This window comes from Dromiciops gliroides, chromosome 6, assembly GCF_019393635.1.
Source record: "Dromiciops gliroides isolate mDroGli1 chromosome 6, mDroGli1.pri, whole genome shotgun sequence".
In the NCBI taxonomy this organism is placed as follows: Eukaryota; Metazoa; Chordata; class Mammalia; order Microbiotheria; family Microbiotheriidae; genus Dromiciops; species Dromiciops gliroides.
This window is the reverse complement of record NC_057866.1, coordinates 43,248,999-43,272,349: the sequence shown is the minus strand read 5'-3', so window position 1 is coordinate 43,272,349 and position 23,351 is coordinate 43,248,999. Positions and strand designations below refer to the sequence as shown.

General features: G+C 41.9%; 1 protein-coding gene across 5 annotated transcripts in view; it reads right to left on the bottom strand.

Annotated features, from left to right (window-relative positions):
* Positions 1-211: 211 nt before the first annotated feature.
* Positions 212-23,351, bottom strand: part of BDNF (brain derived neurotrophic factor) — an 83,605-nt gene continuing 60,465 nt past the window's right edge. For all 5 annotated transcript variants that reach the window (XM_043971093.1, XM_043971089.1, XM_043971092.1 and 2 more), the window contains exon 2: positions 212-1,533. In XM_043971093.1, the coding sequence (XP_043827028.1) occupies positions 772-1,533 (762 nt within the window). In that variant the 3' untranslated portion in view covers positions 212-771. The remainder of the gene's footprint in view (positions 1,534-23,351) is intronic.

The following is a 23,351-nucleotide window of genomic DNA, read 5'->3' as shown; positions in this document are numbered from 1 at the left end:
CGAGCTTTTTTTTTTTTTTCCTAATAGGGTGGTCTCTATAGCAAATACCTTTACAACATAACACACAGGGTGGGGATGATCCTGTCCCCATTCCCTCCCCCAGTTCCCTCTGTGAGAACTTTAAAAAACAAAACAAAATGAAACAAAAGAAACCCAATCCCTTCCCACCCCCCCCACCCTGCCACCCCCCACCCCCCTCCCAAAAGCCAGGAAAGCTATGACAAACAGCACCTTGACATTGTTTTAATTCCAACGCTATCAGAAGTCAAAAGCATTAAAACAGAGAGAATACTAACAGGACTGAAGATACTTTACTGTCTAAAATGGAAACGGAATGTTTGGGTTCAAATTTGCTGTATGTGTGTATGTGTGTGTGTATTCGCATGTGTGTGTGTGCACGTGTGTGTGTTTTCTGAAAGAGGACAGTTTATTATCAATTCACAATTAAAGCAGCATGCAATTTATTTATTTTTTTTTCAACTTTTTTTTTAAACGTTTTCAATTCTTGGCAACGGCAACAAACCACAATGTTATCGAGGAATGTAATGCAGACTAATTTTTTTTTTCAGTTGTGCGCAAATGACTTTGTTTCCCTTCAGGTCATGGAGATGTTCAATAAATAGATTGTAGAACCACTGTACTGTATAAACTTCATTTATACATGCAGTCCATAAAATTATTTTTTTTCTTACTGAATAATTTACCCTGTTATGTATATATACAAATAGATAATTTTTTTTGTCTCAATATAATCTATACAACATAAATCCACTATCTTCCCCTTTTAATGGTCAGTGTACATACACAAGAAGTGTCTATTCTGATGAACCTCCAGCCAACTCGCTTTTTATTATCCATGGTGAGCGCCCGCACATAAGACTGGGTAGTTCGACATTGGGAATTCCAATGCCTTTTGTCTATACCTCTGCAGCCCTCTTTTGTGTAACCCATGGGATTACACTTGGTCTCGTAGAAGTATTGCTTCAGTTGGCCTTTCGGGACTGGGACCTTTTCAAGGACTGTGACTGTCCCACCCGACATGTCCACTGCAGTCTTTTTATCCGCCGCCGTGACCCACTCGCTAATACTGTCACACACGCTCAGCTCCCCCCGACGGGCAGGGTCGGAGTGGCGACGGACCCTCATGGACATGTTTGCTGCATCCAGGTAATTTTTGTATTCCTCAAGGAGAAAGAGCAGTGGGGGTTCCAAAGGCACTTGGCTGCTGAGCATGACCCTAGACGTGTACAAGTCGGCATCCTTATTCTCCTCCCTCGGCTGAATATTCTGGTCCTCGTCCAGAAGCTCCTCTATCACATGTTCAAAAGTGTCAGCCAATGATGTCAGTCCCCTTGAACCTGCCTTGGGACCATTTAGACTCTCCAGAGTTCCGTGGGTCCGCATACCCGGGTAGGCCAAGCTGCCTTGTCCTCGGACACTGGTTTCTTTCATTGGGGCAGCCTTCATGCAACCAAAGTATGAAATAACCATAGTAAGGAAAAGGATGGTCATCACTCTTCTCACCTGGTGGAACTGTGGGGAAAAGACAGAAAAAAAAAGGAAACGAGACCAGTTAAGGTTTTTGCTGGGACCCAGTGTGGACACATGGACCTCGCATGGCTGGCTCAAGATTCAGTGATGCTCTGCAGGGTCAGCGTTTATTTATGCATTGGCGATAAACTCCAGCTGCACACAGACACAAATTAATGTCAGTGGTCCATTATATTTAGTTTAATACAAAACAGAAACATGCAGTGTTTTCCCCAGGATTAGATTCTTGGCTGGAGTATAAACCCAAGATTAGACAATTGCTAAGTAAGTAAAAAAAATTGGGTAAATGGCAGTTCCCCTTTTCCCACCCTCTCATCCAGGGACTGCCACTTTGTAGGTTCAATATTTAATGATCCCTCCTGGTGCTCCCTCTATAACAGTGATATCTGAAGTGTTACTAAGCAACAACTGTGAGGGTACTAGCAATGTTTTCCTGCCTTGCGCTTTAAAGTCAGTGATATATGCTGCTCTCCTGGGGACATGAGATGGAAATATCAGTGAGCCTGAGGGTCTAAGGACTCTTCAGGAGACAATTCGGGCAGGCACAACAGGTAATGGAGAGCTATGAGTTGGCTTCCCTCTTCCCAAACTTCCTCTCCCATATGCCAGTTACCTTGAATTATAGTCATTTAGCACTGGAAAACAAAACACAACTTTTAAAGACCACCTAAGTCCATCCCCTTCGTTTTAAGAGGTGAGAAAATGGGGATCCAAAGGGGAGTGACACTCCCAGGGTCACCCAGCAGAACTGGAGCTACAACCCATGTCCCCCAACTCCTCATCCAAGGCTCTTTGGTGGTAACATCAACTGGCATTTATATGACACTCTCCATGCACAATCTCATTCGATCCTCATGTCAATCCTGTTAGGTAACCATCTTACAGAAAAGAAAACCAAGGCTTAGACCGCTTAAGTGACCTATCCAGGATTTTACCACCAATCGGTGTCAGAAGAGGGATTTGAAACTAGGGTCTTCCTGACTCTCAAGTCCAGGACTCAAGCGTCTACCACCACAGGTGGTTTTTCAAAGGGTTACCCCAGTCATGATGAATGTTGTGATCCTTCCCACCCTTGGATTCTGATGAAACATCCCTTACACAAACGGACATCACAGTATCAGTGTGTCTGTGTCAGAGTGAACCTGGGAGGCCCAGGATTCAGGGGGATCTCGCTTCCTCCAACTCCTTGTCTGAAGTAGGAGTCTTTGTTAAACAATCAGTGACCCAGGCTCTGTTTGGCATTCTCTAGCGACCTGCTACCCATGGAAACTTGGGTCAGGAAGGGGTCCTATCTCTTGCTTTAAAGTTACAGCCTTAGTTTTCTTATCTTTAAAGTGAGAGGCTGGATTGGGGGATCCCATCCAGCTCTCAACCTGAGATCCTTTTACATACAGCTCATTCCCTTTGTGGTTAGCTAAAATGAGTAAGTTTTTCCTTAGACTAAGCTGAAGTCAGTCTGCCTGTATGAAACTCCCAATCATTGTTCCTACTGAGTCAAGGAGAGTAAATAAAGTTTACTCCTCTTCGGTGTGAAAGTCCTTCGAATATGTGAACAAATGTTCACCATTAAGTCTCGAGTTCTGGATTTAAAATTCAAGAATCTGGGTTCAAATCCCACCTCTCCTACTTATTAGCTAGGCTATATCCTAGGACCCTGGGCTCTTTATCTCCCTGGGTCTTAGTTCTCTCACCTGTAAAATGACAGGGTAAGGAAGGAAACAAGCATTTAATTAAGCACCTCTAATGTTAAGCCCTTGAACCTCATGCCAACCCAGGTGGTGGTGGTTCAGTTTTGTCTGACTCTTCTTAGCCCCGTTTGGTTTTTTGTTTGTTTGTTTGTGCATTTGGAATTTTCTTGGAAAAGATACTGAAGTTGTTTTGCCATTTCCTTCTCCTGCTCATTTTATTGATGAAACTGAAGCAAACAGGGTTAAGTGACTTGCCCAGGGTCACACATCTAGTAAGTGTCTGAGGCTGCATTTGAACTCAGGTCCTCCTGACTCCAGGCCTAATACTCTATCCACTATGAATGCCCCACCAACCCTGGTAGAGAGGTGCTGTTATTATCATCTCCATTTTATACTTGATGAAACTGAAGTTAAGTGACATTGAGCCAGGATCATACAGTTAACAAGTATCCGAAGTCAAATTTGAACTCAGATCTTCCTGACGACAGGCCCAGGGTCCTGTCCTCTGTGACAACTCTTAGACTAGTTGACCCTTGAGATCCCTTCCAACTCTAGATTTGTTATTCTGTGATAATCTTCTCTAAGGCTAAATCTCCCAGGACCTTCTACCACTTCTCATGTGGGGCATCCTCCAGAAAACCCCACCATCCTTCCTGGTCATACCTATTTGGAGAGGGTCTAGGTTGTTAATATTTCTCCTATAATGTGGGACCCCAAACTTGACCCAGTGCTTTGCAAAGAATTAGCATTAAGAGCAGGGGGCTGGGACAGGTAGGTGCGGTGGATAGAGCAATGGCCCTGGAGTCAGGAGGACCCGAGTTCAAATCTAACCCCAGACACTTACTAGCTGTGTGATCCTAGGCAAGTCACTTAACCAACTCTGCCTAAAAAAACATCCCAAAACAAAAACCAAAACCAGAGGGTCTACCAACTTCCTTGATCTGGACACTGGACAAACTTGAATATAGTTCGTTGCATTAGCTGTACGGTCAGCCTTAACTCACTGTTGATAAACATTGAACATGACGCCCACAAAAAGTGATCCTTTTCATATTTGCTATTTAGCGATGGCTCCCTCATCATCAACTACTTCTTAACACTTTGCATAGTAAAGGCCAAAAAAGCTGACAATACTCTTATGCTGTCTTGGTGTTTTTTGTTTGGTTGGTTTTGGGCTTATAACTGATTTAATTAGGAAATCACAGTATCAGATTCAGAGCTGGAGGGGAACTGCAAAGTCATCTTATCCATACCCAGCCACCATTTTATAGATGGAGGGGCCCTTGAAAACCTTCTAGGCCAACTCTCTTTTTACAGAGGAGGAAATTGAAGCCCAAAGGGTTGGAATGACCTGACCAAGGTCTCCCAAAGATGGGGAGAGGGGCAGGACTCGAACCTGTCTTCTCTGACTCCAAAGGCAGCACCACCCCGTGTGGATTTCTCAATTTCCATCACGGCTTCTAAAAAGCAGCAACATTTTTGCTCATTTCTGCAAAGCCAGCTGAGGTTTATTTATATGCCTTTGAAGTTTTCGGGGAAGTCCCTTAGCAGCACACAACATTGCTTGTCCTTTCCTAGCTTGCCAGAGGGTTGCTCTAAGTTTGGATCTATGTCCTACAATCGTACTCTGGGAAGCCAATTAGAGAGAAAGAGCGAATGAAGAGAAAATAATTCTGCAAGACTGATACCAGATTAGCATCCTGCAGGGAAGGACATCAGACTTGCTGACCTGAAACACTGTGTCCATTAGTCATATTTAGAAGAGGCTTCCCCGGGTCCCACCCTCTGACAGTATCATTGCTGCTTCTCACATCCACTGATGGATGATTTGAATTAAGATGCATCCCAAGTGTTCACAGAAGCATAGGGTTGGAGCTAAATGGCATCTCTGAGGCCATCTCCGTCAAGCCTCTCATTTTGCATATGAGAAAACTAAGATTCCCAAAGAGGATGAATGATACAGAGGGGCAGCTAGGTGGTGCAGTGGATAGAGCAACGGCCCTGGAGTCAGGAGGACCTGAGTTCAAATCTGGCCTCAGACACTTAACACTTACTAGCTGTGTGACCCTGGGCAAGTCACTTAACCCCAACTGCCTCATACAGACACACACAGACAGACACACGCACACACAGAGAAATATATAGATTTATCAGAGACAGTATTTGAACCCAAGTCTGCCTATTCCAAAGCCAGAAGAATCCTTTCCACTATTATCACACTGCCCGCTTAGCACCTCATAAATTGATAGGAAAGAGGATATAACCTGAAGATAATTCATAGTATGGTAAAAGACCTTGGACATCATTCTGTACAATATCTTCATTTAATAGAATGGGACTCGAGGCCTGATTTATTTAACTTCATAGAGCAAATTAGCAGCAGAGCTTGGATTAGAACTCAGGTTTGCTGACTCTTAGTCACCACTCACCTCAATTATTATAACAGCCTACTAAGTGGTCTCCCCACTTCCAATCTCTTCACTCTCCAGCTCATCTTCCACATAGCGGCCAAATTGACATCCCAGAAGCACCATTACTCCCAGCTGAAGAAACTCCAATGGCTCTCTCTTGTCTTTAGGGTCAAAATCAAACTACTTCATTTGGTATTTAATGCCTTATACCAGGAATTGGCAAATAATGGCCTGCCACTTATTTTTTTATGGCTCATGAGCTAAAACCATTCTAAGCTCGTGGGTGATATGAAAATAGGCGGTGGGCTAAATATGGCCCATTAACTGTAGTTCACTGACCCCTGGCACAGAGTAAGCACTTGAATACTTGCTGATTGTCTGACTGCCACAGCTAGTAATGATGGAGCTTCAAAACTCAGGTATTCCTGACTCTAAGGTTCTAATAAAATCTTTACAGGCTTTTTGAATATGACTCTCTCTTGGATCAAAATAGGCCTCTTTGGTTTTCTCTCTATGCAACATCCCACCTCCTGCCTCCATGGGTCTTTGCACAAGCTGTCTTCCATGTCAGGAACACATTCCCTTTTCACTTTTGTCTTGAAGAATCTCCAAATTCTTTCAAGGCTCAGTTGGAGTGCCACCTCCTACAGAAAGCCAATCCTTCCCCCAGCAATTGCTTTCTTTTGATTTTATATTTATTTTTCTGTATATAAACTGTTTTCCTCCCTCACTCCTATCCCCCAATAAAATGTAAGCTTCTTGTGGGCAAGGATTATGTCATTTTTTGTCTTTGTCTCTCTGGTACCTGGCACATAATCTACCGTTAATAAATGCTTGCCAAATTGAATTGGGTTAGTCCAGTTCTCTTTCCATCATATGTGCCATCCCATGCCTGAAACCCCATGAACCAACAAGGCATACTGACTCTAGTTAATGGGTGAGGACAAGAAGTGGCTGAATCAGGCTAAGGGTTGCTCTTCCCACTTTTGCAAGTGATGACGTTATGCCTTCCACCATTAGGAAAACCTCATCATTTACTGAGCATGCACCAATCTTCCAGTACATGTCGGTCTAACCTTGTGCTGAGAACATGCTTACACAGATTCCCTCAGGTTTCACAATGGACCAGTATTGCCATGTCCCTGGGAGGGGTGAACAGGTTTGGATGAAACAAATAATCCCATATTCTGAGGGTCACCTTTGGGAAGGTTCTGATGCTGCTTGGGAACAACAGATTTTTGTTGTTGGGGAGGATGGAGGAATATATTATCTACATTGATTTTTCTCAATTTTCTCAGTCTGAGGGCTAATTCACATTTGGGTATAAGAACATTTGGGCAAAGGCTACTCCTCCCAATTAGTTCCCATTAGAGAACCTCATATAGATTGGGAATCCTTTTGATTGCCTTCTATTTATTCTATCTTCCAATTTAGTTGTCTCCTTCTTTTATACCTCCCTCAAGCAATCAGTAAACATGCAATTAGTGATTTCTCCATCACCTGCAATGTTTTAATCCAATCGGACAGATATCTATCAAATATCTTTTATTTCCTTGAAAGTCACTTTGGACAGAGAGCCAGCCTTTGAGTTGAAGCCCCACCATGACTCACTGTATTTGTCGACTAGTCAACAAGTATTATTACTATGCATCAACCAGCCAGCTAAGTGCCAGGAATATAAAGAAAAGCAAAAATACTCTCACAGTCTGTATCCTCCAAAAGTGTAAGGAGAGAGATCACATGTTAATAAGTAGGTACATGCAAGATACATACAGAGTAGATGGAGGTAACATAAAAGGAGAAGCCATTAGCAGTAGATTGCAGAAGGTACTATTTGAGCTTATCCTTGAAGGAAACCAGGAAGTCTAAGAGGTAGAGGTGGATTTGGGGAATAACCAGTGCAAAGTGTAATTGAAGTATCTAATTCAAGGAACTGAATATAGGCCAGTACAGAGTTTATGGAAGGGGGAAAGTTATAAGAGAAATGGGAAGTTATGGAGGGGCTAGGTTATGAAAACTTTAAATGGCAAAGGACTTTGGATTTTTGATATTTGATATTGTAGGTGATCAGAAAACACTGGAACTTATTTGAGTGGGAAGGGGTGTGTGTGTGTGTGTGTGTGTGTGTGTGTGTGTGTGTACTTTCTGCATGTTTACTGTTTGTGTGAGACAGTATCCCAGGCAACTTTAAGTTGCAAAACAGTTGCTGGTTTGCATTTCTAGAAGGAGTTTCTTCACTAAAAGTTTCTTTCACTAATGACATCACAGGTATGGACCAAAATATAGAGACTCCTGAACACAATGACTTTCGATCTAGGTCTGTTTCTTTATTCTTTGACTGATCTGATGGTTCTCTGGATTATCCATTTAGGGTTTCTAGCTCTCAATATGTCTCAATGTGTCTCAATATGTGATTGGCCTGTATCCTTTTCGAGTCATACATATCTTTTATATGACTTCTCACACACATGTTATTGCATGTAACATGCCACAGCCGGCTTCTGTGCACCACACATCTTTTCTTTGCTTATAATTTTAATTCTTCTGAGATCTAGCTGCTCCATGATCCATAAATGGAAAGTATAACCAGGGGGGCAAAGAGTTATGTTGAAGAAATGATAAGGGACAGTTTGGGATCACCAAAATCACTGTCTACTTCTCAAGGAGGATACACCCCAATCTCTTCCTCCTGCTCAAATCTGACCACAGTTGGTATACCATCCATTTGTAGTACCTGTGCAAGATGCCCATACTGATCAAAAAATACTAGATAAGTTGCCCATTCAGTGATGCCATAGTCTAGGCCAGGGGTTGGTCAAATTGGGCCCATCTCTTGTTTTTGTTTTTGGTTTTTTTTAAGTGAGGCAATTGGGGTTAAGTGACTTGCCCAGGGTCACACAGCTAGTAAGTGTTAAGTGTCTGCGGCCGGATTTGAACTCAGGTACTCCTGACTCCAGGGTCGGTGTTCTATCCACTGCGCCACCTAACCGCCCCGGCCCATCTCTTGTTTTTGAGCTTATCTTTGAGCTAAGAATGGTTTTGGCTCCTGGGCCCCACAAAAACAGGCACTGAACCCAATGTGGCCATCAGTCACACTTTGCTGTGTCTAAGAACCATATATATTTCATCTACTTTGATTTCTAGCACAGATGTAATATTAGACTAAATTTGAACACTTCTACGGATTTCATGAAGGGGTCTTTAAAGCGTTCTGGAATAGGGATTAGACCTATGATTTCATTGGTTTGAGGCGCCCCAACTTCCAATGGAGGCCAGCAGTTTCACTCTATCTTGTAGTTCTTGCCCAGAACACTGAGGAATTAAGTGACTTGTCCAGGATCAACCAGTATGTGTCAGAAGTAGGATTCGAGTACAGGTTTTCCTGGTTTTGAAGATTACTATCCACTATACCATGCTAGCTCTCATTTTTTTTCTGGGGCTGGATTCAAATATTGTGAAACACAAGCATTAGTAGAATTTTGACACCAACTGAAAAGCCCTTCCTTTTCTTTGTTTTCCCTTTTTTTTTAATCTTCCATAACACTGGTAAATGTGTTAGCTTTCTTCCTGTTTTATACATTTCTTAAAGTCAATCCTCAAGGAATCACAATAAAATTATTTCCACAGTTATATCTGGCATAGAGTCTTACATAATTTTAATATAAATGTTAAAGATACCTTGAGGAAGAACCTTTGAGGTTCCATTTCACCGTACTGAGTCAAATAGTTTTCTTTTCTTTCTTTCTTTCTTTCTTTCTTTTTTTTTTTTGGCAGGGCAATGAGGGTTAAGTAACTCGCCCAGGTTCACACAGCTAGTAAGTGTCAAGTGTCTGAGGTCAGTTGAACTCAGGTCCTCCTGAATCCAGAACCAGTGCTTTATCTACTGCACCACCTAGCTTCCCCCTAGTCAAATCATTTTCAAAGATAAACAACAAACCTGGGGATATTTCTCTTCATTTCTTAGTTGGACTATATGTAAGGTTATAAAGATGTGTTGTCATAGAAAATTATCTGTGAAATCCTGACTTTCAAGCTTTTATCAAGGATACCATCAAAATGTACATAGACTTTTTTTAGTCTAAGAATAGAGATAAAAAAAGCAGGCATATGGCTCTGGTGGTTGTTGGTGTCTCAAAGCATGCCCGTCATTTCTCTTTGGTTAAAAGCACAGTCTGCAATCTTTTCCATTTTGGAGAATCTTCTCTTCAAAATAGGTTAAACATTAGATTCCTGAGGATCTTTAAAATTATGTTGGCTCTGGCATGGTTTTCCTCCCACGACAATTAGCTTCAGATCCAGTTAGTCTTTTGCAAGTTCTAGTGGGTCAAACTCTGGTTCTGATGTCAAAAGTCCCCGGTTCTGTTCCTTATTACCTATGTTACCTTATGCAAGTCAACTAACCTCTTAGATCTCAGTGTCATCATTTATAAAAGAAGGGGGCTATATCAGATGGTCTCTGAAGTTCCTCACATCTCTAAATGCCTCGAAACTATGGATTCTAGGTATCTTCTTCCAAAATTCTAGGGCTACTTGCTCACATAAGAAATTAGGTTCTGAGGTTCACCATTAAGGTTTTCAGTGATCTAGAAATCTAAATTAAAGATAGCATCCAAGTATAACTTGAATTTTCTGTCCCCTTCGTCCCACCTCCCACCCCCAAATGTGGATATTCTAAAAGGCTTTCTGCTTTTCTCTTTTTGAATGCTTTCCACTAGAGACGTCATTCATTTTCATAGTTTCGACAACGCTTCTGTGTTGATAATTCCCAGTTTTACATCTCCAGTCCTGGCCTCCCTCCCTCCCAAGCTCCAGTTCTGAATGTCTAATTGCCTACTAAACGTTTCCAACTAGATGTTTCATAGTCACCTTGGACTCAACATGTCTAAAATTAAGCTTATTATATTTCCCCAAACTTCTCCTCTTCTCAGTTCTCCCATCTCTGCCAATGGAACCACCCAGTAACTCCCAGTAACTATCTGAGAACCTTTGACTCATTTCTCTCCTGTCTCTTTAAGTCATTTCCTCTCCTTTCTATCTTATTTCTACTGACCTTGTTCTGGCCTTTCTTTCCCTCATGTCATGGATACAGTAGGCATCTAATAAATGCTTGTTGACTGACTGAAGCTTGGTTCATTCAAACCATTTATTAAGCACTTAATGTGATACAAAAAAACTGTGCTAAGAGTTGGGCTAAACAATCCTTTGGACCTCTTAAACAAGTATAGCTTTTTTAAAAATCTTAGTTTAGAAAAGGACCAAAAAGCCTGCAGAAACACAATACTCCTAGGATTTTGTGAATCTACCTTCTGTGTAGAAACTGTCTTCATGACATAGCACAGTACTGCTCACAGCAACCCAATGGGAGTCTTCTGAAAGTCATTGGGAATAGTGCTCACAGCCAAATGTGAAATTTCAAATCCTCTGACTTCCTTTTCCTTCCTTCCCTCCTCTCTTCAATTAGTAAGCAGCCAATTCCCAAGGAAGTATGACCAATTAACTAACAGCCTCCATGACTACAAGTCTCATATTCCCAAGTCCTACTTGCAGGCTTCTTTGGCCTTCCGAATGACCTATTTCACTGCATCAAAAGAGATGTAAAAGATAAAGGAGAAGATCATTATTGCTAAATATATTATGAGTTAGTGGTATGTATATATATATATATATATATATATATATATATAGAGAGAGAGAGAGAGAGAGAGAGAGAGAGAGATCCATATATTTATAATGCTGTTATGTATATATGACTACCATTGTATACATGTAAGTGCATAATTGACCACTTAATTCTTTTAAAGCCTAAGGTGGCGCAGGGCATAGAACACCAGTACTGGAGTCAGGAACACTTACTTCCCGAATTTAAATCCAGTCTCAGACACTTACGAGTTGAGTGATCTCTGGCAAGTTACTTCACCCTGTTTGTCTCAGTTTTCTCATGTGCAAAATGAGCCGGCAAAGGAAATGGCAAACCACCCCAGTATCTTTGCCAAGGAAACCCTAAATGGGGTCATGAAGAGACTTAACAAGTGCTACCTACCTTCTCCATAAAGCCTTGCGTATCCCCTTGCTTGGTAATGAAGGATCTTTCCTTGCCCATCAAGTAGCACTGTGTTTGTGTCCTACCTTCTTACTAGACTGAGAGTTTACTCCATTAGGGGTTATTGGTTTATCTTAATTTTTTGTCCCTCTCATTCAACAAATTCTTATTAATCACCCACTCCCTGTGTTCAAGGCTTACAGTATGTCAGGTGATGGGGATGCAAAGATAGAGAACAAAATTGTTCCTCTCCTCCAGGAGCTGCAGTTTTGCTATGAGACCTCACACAGAACTCTGCACACAGCACTAATCATTGGTTTAATATGCTCATTCAACAGATGAGAGGCAGTATGGATGGAAATCTATTCCCCAGGCCAGGGATCAAGTCCCTCCTCTGAATCCTTAACGTCCCAATGTCTTAGGCAACTCTCTAAGACTCTTCAGTTGCAAAGAGGGTGTCAACCTGCATTAGTACGGGAAACTTCCTCATCTAGGAGATACAATCCAGATCCCCACTCAACAAACATTGAATTGAATCACAGAATTTCAGGGAGTTGGATGGGAGCCGAGAAGCCATCTAATTTAACTGGATCATTAGTTCTCCTTCATTCTGCTCTACAAATAGACAACATAACCATGGCCACTGTATTCAATGGAGGTTTTCATCGTTGGCCTATCCCACACTAAAAAGGAAAAAATAAGAGGGTATCATATAGAGCTAAAATGGAAACCCAAAGAAAGCTCTAAGGAGAGCTCAGCAGGAGACACGTGCACACATCAGAGGAATTCTGAAGGTAATACGTTGAAAACCTCCACTCACTAAGAAATCAACCAGGTGTATGTGTCCAAGCTACGGTGCCTTAGTAATGCTCCCTTCCCTTCATGCATCAAGGAATGCTTTCCCCGCCATGGTGCCTCTGCCTACTTCTCCCAATAGCCCTAGGATATTGTCAGGGAAGGGACTCTTTTCTTTCTTTCTTTCTTTCTTTCTTTTTTGTGGGGCAATGAGGGTTAAGTGACTTGCCCAGAGTCACACAGCTAGGGTCAAGTGTCTGAGGCTGGATTTGAACTCAGATCCTCCTGAATCCAGGGCCAGTGCTTTATTCACCGCACCACCTAGCTGCCCTGATTCTTTTCTTTCAAGATTATGAAAGTCCCTTACCTCTCAAGGCCAGTTTTCTCTTCTATAAAGTGAAAGGCTTAGACTAGAGAAGCGCTATGGTCCTTGGAATAATGAAAAGAACATTACCTTAATGTGTAAGAATCTTACCTCTGATGCTTATTATCTGCTTAAACTCGGGTAATTAGTTAACCTTGCTATGACTCAGTTTCCTCATCTGTAAAGGAGGGCTATGAGATCCTTAATCTATAAGCCACAGCGGGTAGTGGTCAGGGCAGAGGCTCAACCTCACTCGGCTTCCAGGATTGGGAAAGGGACTGGAACTGATTTCATTAACAGAACTCCTAAATGAGAAAACTTGCTCCATCAATGAAAGTCGGCACATTTTCTGGAACTTGAAGCCTCAGAGCTTTCTTTGGGTTTTCATTTTAGCTCTATGTTATATCTCTACCTCCATCTCCATCTCCATATCTATCTATAATCCATCCATCAATCTTACATACACATACATACATACATACATACATACATACATCTATTTGGTATGGGGTAGGCAAAGGATGGAAACCTTCATAGGACTAGTAAGGGTCAGAGGTAGGATTTGAACCCTGGGCCACCTCTCTATTCACCACTCCAGGAATAAATGATTATAAAAAAACCCGAGATTTAAAGAGCCCTAAGTGAATCTATTTCTCAAACAAAGCACATCATATAAAATTACCTTTTAATGCAAGATACTTAGAGACTCTTATTCAAAATAGGTAGATAGATACGTAGATGGACAGATAGACACACACATATATTTGTTGTTTATGAAGCCAAGTCCCCAGTTAGTAAAAATAATGAATTCCTAAAATGGTAACATTATTCAAATCTACATTGTATATTTCTATCAGGCTGGAACCAACCAATAACTAGATTTTACATAATTATAATTTCAGATAGTGAAAATCTGAATACATGCAACCACTTGATGGGAATTTATTATTTAATCAGGACCTAGTTGTACCATCATTATACTCGGGCATTATTCTGCAAACAGGCTACACCTTTTCAGAGACAAAGTTCCATGGCCAAAACCAAGGGCTAGACTGAAGCAGTAATCCATCTATATAATTCAGACCAAAGGAAGAGAAAGCCTGGTTTGTTTCCATTCACCAGGTAACCTAGAGGTTATGCAGACACAACCAAAAGACCCAGCTGCCCATGTAAGAGGGTGTGACAAGCAATGAGGACCATGCAACCCCTAACTCACGCCTCAAAAGCCCATCTAAGTTGAATACCAAGAGCGGTGAAGGATCCAACCTTTAGAGGTCTACAGCTCAGCTGTGTAAGGAGCCCCAGCCCGACTTACTCTCATAATTGCTCACTCTCCTGTGGAGTTTTACAAAACTTACAGTCTTGTGAAGAAGGGAGGACAAGTACCATCATCTTCACATTACTGATAAGGAAACTGAGGCACCAAGGTGGGACTTGTCTAGGGGGCCACACAATTAGTGAATAGAAGACCCAGGATTCGAATGCAGTTCTTTGGATTCCAAGACCAGGCCTATGAGCTTCTCTTCTATGAACCTTAATACAACAGCTGGGGCAGCTAGGTAGTGAAGTAGATAGAGTACCAGGCCTGGAGTCAGGAAGACTCATCTTCCTGAGTTCGAAACCAACCTCAGATGCTTACTAGCTGTGTGACCTTGGGCAAGTCACTTAACCCTGTTTACCTCAGTTTTCTCATCTGTAAAATGGGCTGGAGAAGGCTAAGAAAACCCCAAATGGGGTTTTCATGACTGAAAAAATATTACTAACCAATAAGAAATGTCTATATCAGTTCAAACAAAAACTCCTTCACCCAACATTTGACTTCTGCTCTAAATAAACTGGACCACCACTAGCCAAGCCCCAGGATCCCTTCGCTCCTGGCATTTGTGAAGGCCATTCCTATGCCTGGTGTGCATTGTTTCCCCTTCTTAACCTGATAAAAACTTCTTCCTCTGAGGCCCAGCTTCAATGACACCTCCTTCACAAAATCTTCCCCTACCCCCTCACTATCATTCTCTAATCCCACCCATCCCTACCCCACACCATGGCAGAGCGGTTCTGATGTTCTAGAATTAGGATATGGTGACCGATCCCATTTCTAAAGCTTTTGTCTGTGTGTCTCTGGGTGATTCACTTGATTTCCCTAAGTTTCCCGATATGTATAGTAAGCGGGGTTGGATTGGATGGCCTTTGGGGTCCCTTCCAGAGATCCAAGCTCCTATGACCTTGATTAAAATTCTAGGTATTCCATTTACTGCTTGTATGAAATCAGCCAAGTAACCATTTCCCTGGGCACCTGTTCATTCATCTGCCAAGAAGCGGGGTACAGGAGGGTTTGAGCTAGACGACATCTATGACCCCTTTTACCTCTAAATTTCTCGTTTCTCCTCTGAATGTCCTAATGCCCTTTATCTGGATCTCTCCTTTGCTCCCATTACATTCTACCTTGTGTATTGCTTACTTATGTACATGCCATCGACTTATTCAATTGGGATCCCCTTGTGGGCAGCCCCCGCACCAAGCACAGGTGCTTAATAAGTGATGGTTGAATGATACCCTTAAGAAGGTGCAAGTCACATAACCTGTCTCAGTCTCAGTTTTCTCATCTATGAACTGGACTTGATGTCTTCTAAGGTCCCTTCTAGCTCCCAATCTGTGATCCTAAGAATGAATAAATAAATGTGACAGAAGGGACTTAGCTGAGATAAAGGATCATACTATCCCCAAAGCTTTATGAAGAAGCAATTATGAATGACAACAGCAACAGCAACAATAAAGACCCTGTTGTTTTTGTTTGTTTGTTTGTTTTTTGGTTGGGCAATGAGGGTTAAGTGACTTGCCCAAGGTCACACAGCTAGTACGTGTCAAGTGTCTGAGGCTGGATTTGAACTCAGGTCCTCCTGACTCCAGGGCCGGTGCTCTATCCACTGCGCCACCTAGCTGCCCCCCAGGTTTTTTTTTTTTTTTTTTTTGCGGGGCAACGGGGGTTAAGAGGCTTGCCCAGGGTCACACAGCTAGTAAGTGTCAAGTGTCTGAGGCCGGATTTGAACTCAGGTACTCCTGAATCCAGGGCCGGTGCTTTATCCACTGTGCTATCTAGCCGCCCCCCTGGTTTGTTTTTTAAAGGCCAGGATTCCTATTACCCATTCCCAATCTCCTTTATAAATTTTAAAAAATATTTTCAAAACAAACAGATTCTTTAGGAAGATGTGTGTGTGTGCAGGGCTTAGGGGTAACATCCCCTGAGTGAGGAAGGAGGGACCACAAACTCTCATTCCAATTATAGCTGCAAGTGAACTTTGATTCCACTGTTCAGCACTTTTCTTTCAAAGATCTCTAAATGCTTTACAAATATTAAGTAATTAAGACTCACAGGACCCTGGAGAGGCAGGTAACTATAATTATCCCTGTTCCACACAGGAGGAAGGAGAGGCCAAGAGTTTTTAATCAACTTACCCCTGCTGCCGAGGCTCCCCTGACAGCAGAAGGTCAAAACCCCAAATTCTGTGTACAATCATCCCTTTAGCTACCACTTTCCTCTACATCTCTGTGCAATGGCCAAAAATGGTCATTTTTGGTAAATACTTTGCATCCTGTATGCCTTGCCTAGCCAAGATGTTTCTTTTTTTTTTTTTTTTAAATCTCACATTCTACTTAAAGTACAAGGAAAATGAGGCATTTTTCATGCTGAATTGGATTCACATTAGGGAAAACAATGTAGTTGCCTTTATAGTTGTGTGCTCATTTCAATGCCCATTCAACCAGAAATAATGGCTTTGGTGACTAACACCTCATAATGGGGAAGCCACATGGCTTTGAAGGGACTCTCTTTTAAAAAGCTACTTTTCAAAAATAGTGTTGTTGCAGAACCATAGATCTAGACAGACTTAGCTGTGCTTCCTACAAAGTACAAAGCTTGAACAAAGAGGGCTATTAAAAGATACTCATAACTTTACCAGGCATGCCTTGTTATTGCCATCCATTTGGGTGTAGGACCAAATAAGGGCTCTCAGACCTGATCTGGGAACAGAAATTCAGCTTTGTGTGTTGATTGGAAGTCTAGGCAATGAAAGGTACTGGAATATGAGAGAAGAACGAGGCACTGTGTTAAGTGCTAGGGATATAAATGCAAGCAAAAATTTTAAAAAACAAAACAGTTCCTGCTCTCAAGGAATTTTCATTTTAATGAGGGGATATGAGATGCAAACAGATAAAACATTTCTCTTACAATGGTCCTGTGAGGGAAGAAGTAGCACCATCCTGGCTTTAAAGACGAAGAACCAGGCTCAAGGCTTGCCCAGGATCTCATAGCTATTCAGTGGCAGGGCCGTGACTCAAATCCAGATCTTGACTCCCAAGTGTGACAATCTTTCTATGACACCAACCATCTGGGCTCATTTAAAGGTTCTTTCCCTATGACTTTTGAATTTTGCATTCCTTAAAACTGATAGGATCTTTAGTGGTGCAACTTCTGAATTGCATTTACAACAACCTATTAGATTCAGCATATCATCTAACAAAGAAGACTCTGATGCCAAGGCAACAGCGCCATTATCTAATTTATCCCAGGAAATTTCTCTTATTGAGGAGATCAAGAAAGAAACAAGCAAAGAGCCCAAGATAAACAGCCCCTTGAAGTGAAAAATTATAGAAGCGTGAGATGCTGGGCTGAGGGTGACTATCTAACATCTTTGGTGTTCACTTTGGGGAAAAGCTCGCTTTTTTTCTTCTACATCCCCTTTTCTGAGCTCCAAAGCCATGCATCTACTTATACACTTATAAGACACTAATCTGAGTCTATCAGAAAGGTGTAAACATAGGCATTCTCTTATTTTAGGAGAGATACAACACATGGATTATTGAATTTACAGAAACCAGGTAGGGATTTTTTTCTTTTGCTCTAACCAAACTTTCAAACTTCAGCAGTTTTCTGGCTGAAGTAAATTATTCATTAAGTCATAGCACTAATTGGCTGACTGATACTGCAACTGCATTCATTACTGTAAAACCTCAGATAAAGGAGGTAGGAGATGAGGGGCAAGCAAAGTTCCCATAACTGTAGCTAGGGCAGGGAAAAATCCCCCTGGTCCAAGGGCTCAAGGCAATGTGACGAGCTAAGAGAAGAAGGGTGCAAAGTCTAAAATAGAGTAGCTTTGAGAATGCAAAGGACTGCTGAAGGATGTAGGGCTCCACAGCTTAGTTTCTTGATCCAGTTTAGTTTATTGGGAGATTTATTCTAGGTGAACCTCTCCTGGATCTATTTTTGGGGGGGGGGTGCAATGAGGGTTAAGTGACTTGCCCAGGGTCACACAGCTAATAAGTGTCAAGTGTCTGAGGCCATATTTGAACTCAGGTCCTCTTGAATCCAGGGTCGGCGTTTTATCCACTGTGCCACCTAGCTGCCCTCCTCTTTAAAAAACCATTTATTTATCTATCTATTTATTTATTTGGTTTTTTGTTTGTTCATTCATTCATTCATTCATTCATTCATTCATTCATTCATTCATTCATTCATTCATTCATTCATTCTCTCCTGGATCTTATCATGGCAGTCAAGGGGACAGTAGGATTCATTTTCTATAAACCAGTTTACTACCGACTCGGCTGAATGACATGCACACCCTATAAATTGTAGTAGACCTGCACAAATAATATGTTTCATTAGACTGCACTTAATATCTATCCTTGGAATCTGGATTTTCATTCACCTATTAACTGTCCTTGTAATGCTGGAAGGCATTTAAACAAGTTGTGGAGACAATTGATATAAAGCATTCTATAAACTTTAAGGTACTATAGAAATGTCAGTTATAAATTTTATTCTTCCCCTACACATACTTTATTGTTTTGTTTGTTTGTTGGTTTTTTTTTAGTGAGGCAATTGGGGTTAAGTGACTTGCCCAGGGTCACACAGCTAGTAAGTGTTAAGCGTCTGAGGCCGGATTTGAACCCAGGTACTCCTGACTCCAGGGCCGGTGCTCTATCCACTGTGCCACCTAGCTGCCCCCATACTTTATTGTTAAAAGCAACTTCTACCATCAGATCTTACTTATAGCAGGTATTTAATAAATGTTTGTTGAATTGAATTAAAAAATATAGGTAATAAAAACATAAGTAATAGTAGGGACAGCTAGGTGGTGCTGCAGTGGATAGAATGCCAGGCCTGGAGTTGGGAAGACTCATCTTCCTGAGTTCAAATACAGCCTCAGACACTTATTAGCTGTGTGACCCTGGATAAGCCACTTCACCCTGTTTGCCTCAGTTTCCTCATCTGTAAAATGAGCTGGAGAAGGAAATGGCAAACCACTCCAGTATCTTTTCCAAGAAAATTCCAAATGGGGTCATGAAGAGTTGGACACAACTGAAAATGCCTAAACAACAAATAAATAATAGTAACCACTATTATTCTGTAACAATGATCACTTTATAAAGGTTTTCTAAGGGTTAAACTGTAAATGATCAGCTACAAAAGTTAGGCATACCTTCCCAGGCAAACTAATATTACTTTATCTTTCTTTTCTTAGACCAGACTTACTTGTGACTTCACTGGTATAAGGTATTCCCTGAAGAGGAAATATTCCCTACCAATGCAAGATAGAAAATAATCTGCAACTTAGAATAATAGTTGAGAGTTGCCTGGGTCAGCAAGAGGTTCAATGACTTCTGCAGGGTCACAAGGCCAATATGTCTAAGAGGGGGCACTTGGATGCAAGCCTGGCTCTCCATCCCCTAAATCACACTGCCTCATTTGATGTTTCTATAGCACTTTTTCAGCCAAGTATCTCTAGTCTTTTGATGAGCTCATTATATCCAGAGATAGCAAAGCTGAGAGACCCAGGCAGGGGAAAGTGACTCACGGGCACAGTGACCAATGCAGTTTTAATGTCTGTCCTTCTCCTGAACCCAACAGATGCATCTGTCCTTACTCATTTTAATAAAAAAATTAAAAATAGAAATCACTTTGGGGAGTAGGATGGACAAATTTAAAAAATCAATTCTTTCTACATTGTGGCAGATGGGAGTCCAACAAACCTACCTTTTCAGAGGCATCTAAGATTGGGTTAATGAAACATCAAAGGACCCTCAAAGGACCAAAATGAGTTACAGTATCATGGAAAAAAGGAATAAAAACATGCTGATGTGATGAAAGTAGTAATGTGTGAGGGGTGGGGGTTGGGAGGGTAGAGTGTTAACTTAAGGCATACACTGAGTGCCCTATACACACCCATGATCTTGAGTACAAGAAAAGGGCTACGTAACAAGCATTATTTGGCCAAACCTTGTCTTTGGTGATTTCCTATTGCCTAGTAAGGAAAGTTCAAAGTCATTTGCTTAGCATTCAAGGTCCTCCACAATCTTAACTTCTGAGGTCTTATCTCCTATTACCTTCCATTGCACACCAGCCAACCAGGATTACTTCTTACTCCCTGAAAACATCCAGATATGGCAACTTCTTTGCCTTTGCTTAACCCGTTTCCTGTCCCTGAAATCTCCCTCTCCCCTTCCTTGGCCATTTGAATACCTTTGTATCTTTGCATAAGCTGCTTGGGTATTACAGACTATCCCAGGTAACTGGAGAGGGAGGACACCAGGTTTGAGACTAGCACGATGCCACTTGCTTTCTTTACCTTTTCACCTCCTAAACTAGTCCTTTTTGTGTCTCCCATGTCCTTGGTTCCCTGAATCATCTGTTCTTCTCTTAGGAGCTCATCCTGGATACTTTTTGGTGGGGATGGGGATAGAAATAGGGGAAAGGCTTAGTACAGAGGAGATGTAGATAAGGAATATCTCTCTATCAATGTAGATCAGCATCCTGTCTGAAACTTCTAGTCTTAAAGGGGTGCATATTATACTTTAATATCCAATTCAAATGCTGCCTTCTCCATGAGGACTTTCCTGAGCCCCCATCAGTAGTATCCTCCCCCTCAGGCCAAACATAGCACTTGGTTTGATACTTTTCCAATTATTAAGCACTGTGCCAAGCACTGTGCCAAACCCTAGGGATTCAAAGAAAAGGAAAAGTAATCTCTGCCCTCAAGGAGTTTACATTCTAGTAAAAAAACAACACATAAATTAATGGACCCCTACAAGATATATATGGAGTAAATAGAAAGGAATGTCATAGGAGAAAGCTCCGGGAGCTAGTGGGGTGCAGAAAATCCTATTGCAGAAAGTAGTATTTGAGTTGGGCTTATTGGCACACACCTTAAATTCCTTCTACTGTGAGGCAGCTACATAGTTCGGTGGATCAAACACTGAGCCTGGAATTAGGAAGACCTGAGTTAAAATCTGGCCTCAGATACTTACTAGCTGTGTGACCCTGGGCAAGTCACTTAACCTTTGTTTACCTTAATCCACTAGAGAAGGGAGTAGCAAACCACGCCAGTATTTTTGCCAAGAAAATCCAACGGATAGTACAAGTATTCTATGGTCCACAGGGTCACAAAGAGTCAGACACAACTGAATAACAATAACAATTGGGGAGGCTAGTTAGTCACTTGATCTCAGGAGTTCTAAGCTGATTGGGTATCCATACTATATATTACCAATATGATAAAAATAGGGAGGTTCCTTAGGCTGCTGAAAGAATAGCAAACTAGCTCAAGTCAGAAATAGAGTAGGTCAAGACCTATGCCAATCAGAGATGGGACGGGGCCTGCACTTCCAGCCTGGGTGAGAAGGGGACACCCAATCTCAAGGGGCAAAAAAGTGGCAGTTGAGTTGTCTTGAAAAAAACAACACCAGGGACCCCAGGAGGGAGAGCATTCCAGGCATGGGAGAGAGCCAAGGCAAGGACAGGAAAGGTCCTCCAAGAACAGAAAGTTGGTCATTTAACTCCATTTGACAAGTCCTGGTCTGTATTCTAGCTGTACTGGTTTCTTTTCCCCCTAATACACTCTAAGATTCTTAGGGAAAGAGACTCTGCCTCAGCTTTGCAGCTCCCAGGAAGGTGCAGCATAATTCTCTTTTTGGAGTAAGTCCTACTTATATTTTTGGTTGTTTGGGCCAGTTTGATTCTGTCCTCAATCAAACAGGCAGCCCTACTGTCACCACCGAACGAATGCATTATGCCTCTGTCGGCATAATGCAACATACAGCCATGTTCTTTTCCCACTTGCATGCCTGTAGACTCAGCCCTCTGGAAAGAACCCCTTTTCCCCAGCTGGGTTCATAAATGAGGACCGTAGCAAGGAACCCAAAGAGACTCCAACAAGCTAGAGGGTTTGTGGATGGAGAAAGGGGAGGGTTCTGCGATGCAGAGGGGTATCAGCATTATGGAATTTCAAGGAAGCCACTGTCATCCAGAAAAAGGAATATAATATAATAATAGTCATGGTAATAACTGAATTTATAAAACATTTTGGAGTTTGCATACTTATATGTATATAAGTGTATAGGCTATCTTCCTCCAAAGAATGTCCTTTCCTTGAGGGTGGATATTATCTCTTTTTTTATTGTGTATGCCCAGGGTCTGGCACACAATAGGCATGTAATAACTACTTGTTGACTGATCGATCGATTTGCAAAGAGCTTTACCATATCTCATTTTCAGCTACATGACAACCCTGGGAGCTAGGCCCTACAGGTATTTTTTTAAGAGGCTCAGAGGGTTTAAGCAACTTGCCTTGGGTCACACAGCTAACACTTTGTCTGAGGAAGGATAGAAACTCAGGGTTTTTGTGGGTTTGGGTTTTGTTTTTATTTTGGCCTCCAGGTTCTGTAAACGATTCATCTCAATTCCTTAAGAGTATTATTGTTGTCATAGGACCATAAATTCATAGATCTCAAGCTATAAGGAACTGCTGGGGCTGTCTAGTTTCTGACCCCTTCATTTTGCAGAGGTCCTTTCTGAGGTCCAGGGACGTTTTTAATCAGAGGTAAGATTTGAATCCTGTCCCTGCCTCTAGAATCAGTGCTCTTCCCACTGAATCGTGTAGGTGAAATTCAGAATGCCTTCACTGCATTTCCTTCTATATCACCCCAAGTAATATCTTATCCTTCCTTGCCCTACCCTACCCTTCCCCCATAGGCCAGCACCTGTACTATCCCTAGGTAGAATGGAAAACAAGACACACCCCTTTAATGGATCTATTTTGAAAGTGTGCCTGATCACCATCTTCAAAGGACCAGAACCCTCCAACAAACATGCTTTGAGCCTAAAAATGTAGGGCTGACTCACCCGTAATGGGGAGGGCACAGGGTACCCTAATAGGCAGTAACCTTCACAGCTGGGTTAGACCTAGGTTATAATGGGAATCCCCTTCAGAAAAGGAAGTTTGCCATTATGTGGGGCTTGGGAGTGTGCCAAACCAACTACAAATTAAAAAAAAAAAAAGAGGTTGAGATCTGAGCATCGTGTTTCAGTCTTTTTTTTTCCTCCAGATCTGGCTCCTTTCTGTCAACAAGTTGTTCTGAAATCGGTACTGGAGGGTTTCAGGAGGTTCTGATGATGTGGGCAGTGCTGGCCCCCTGTGTGAGAGCATTGCCTATTCCACCCCAGGCTA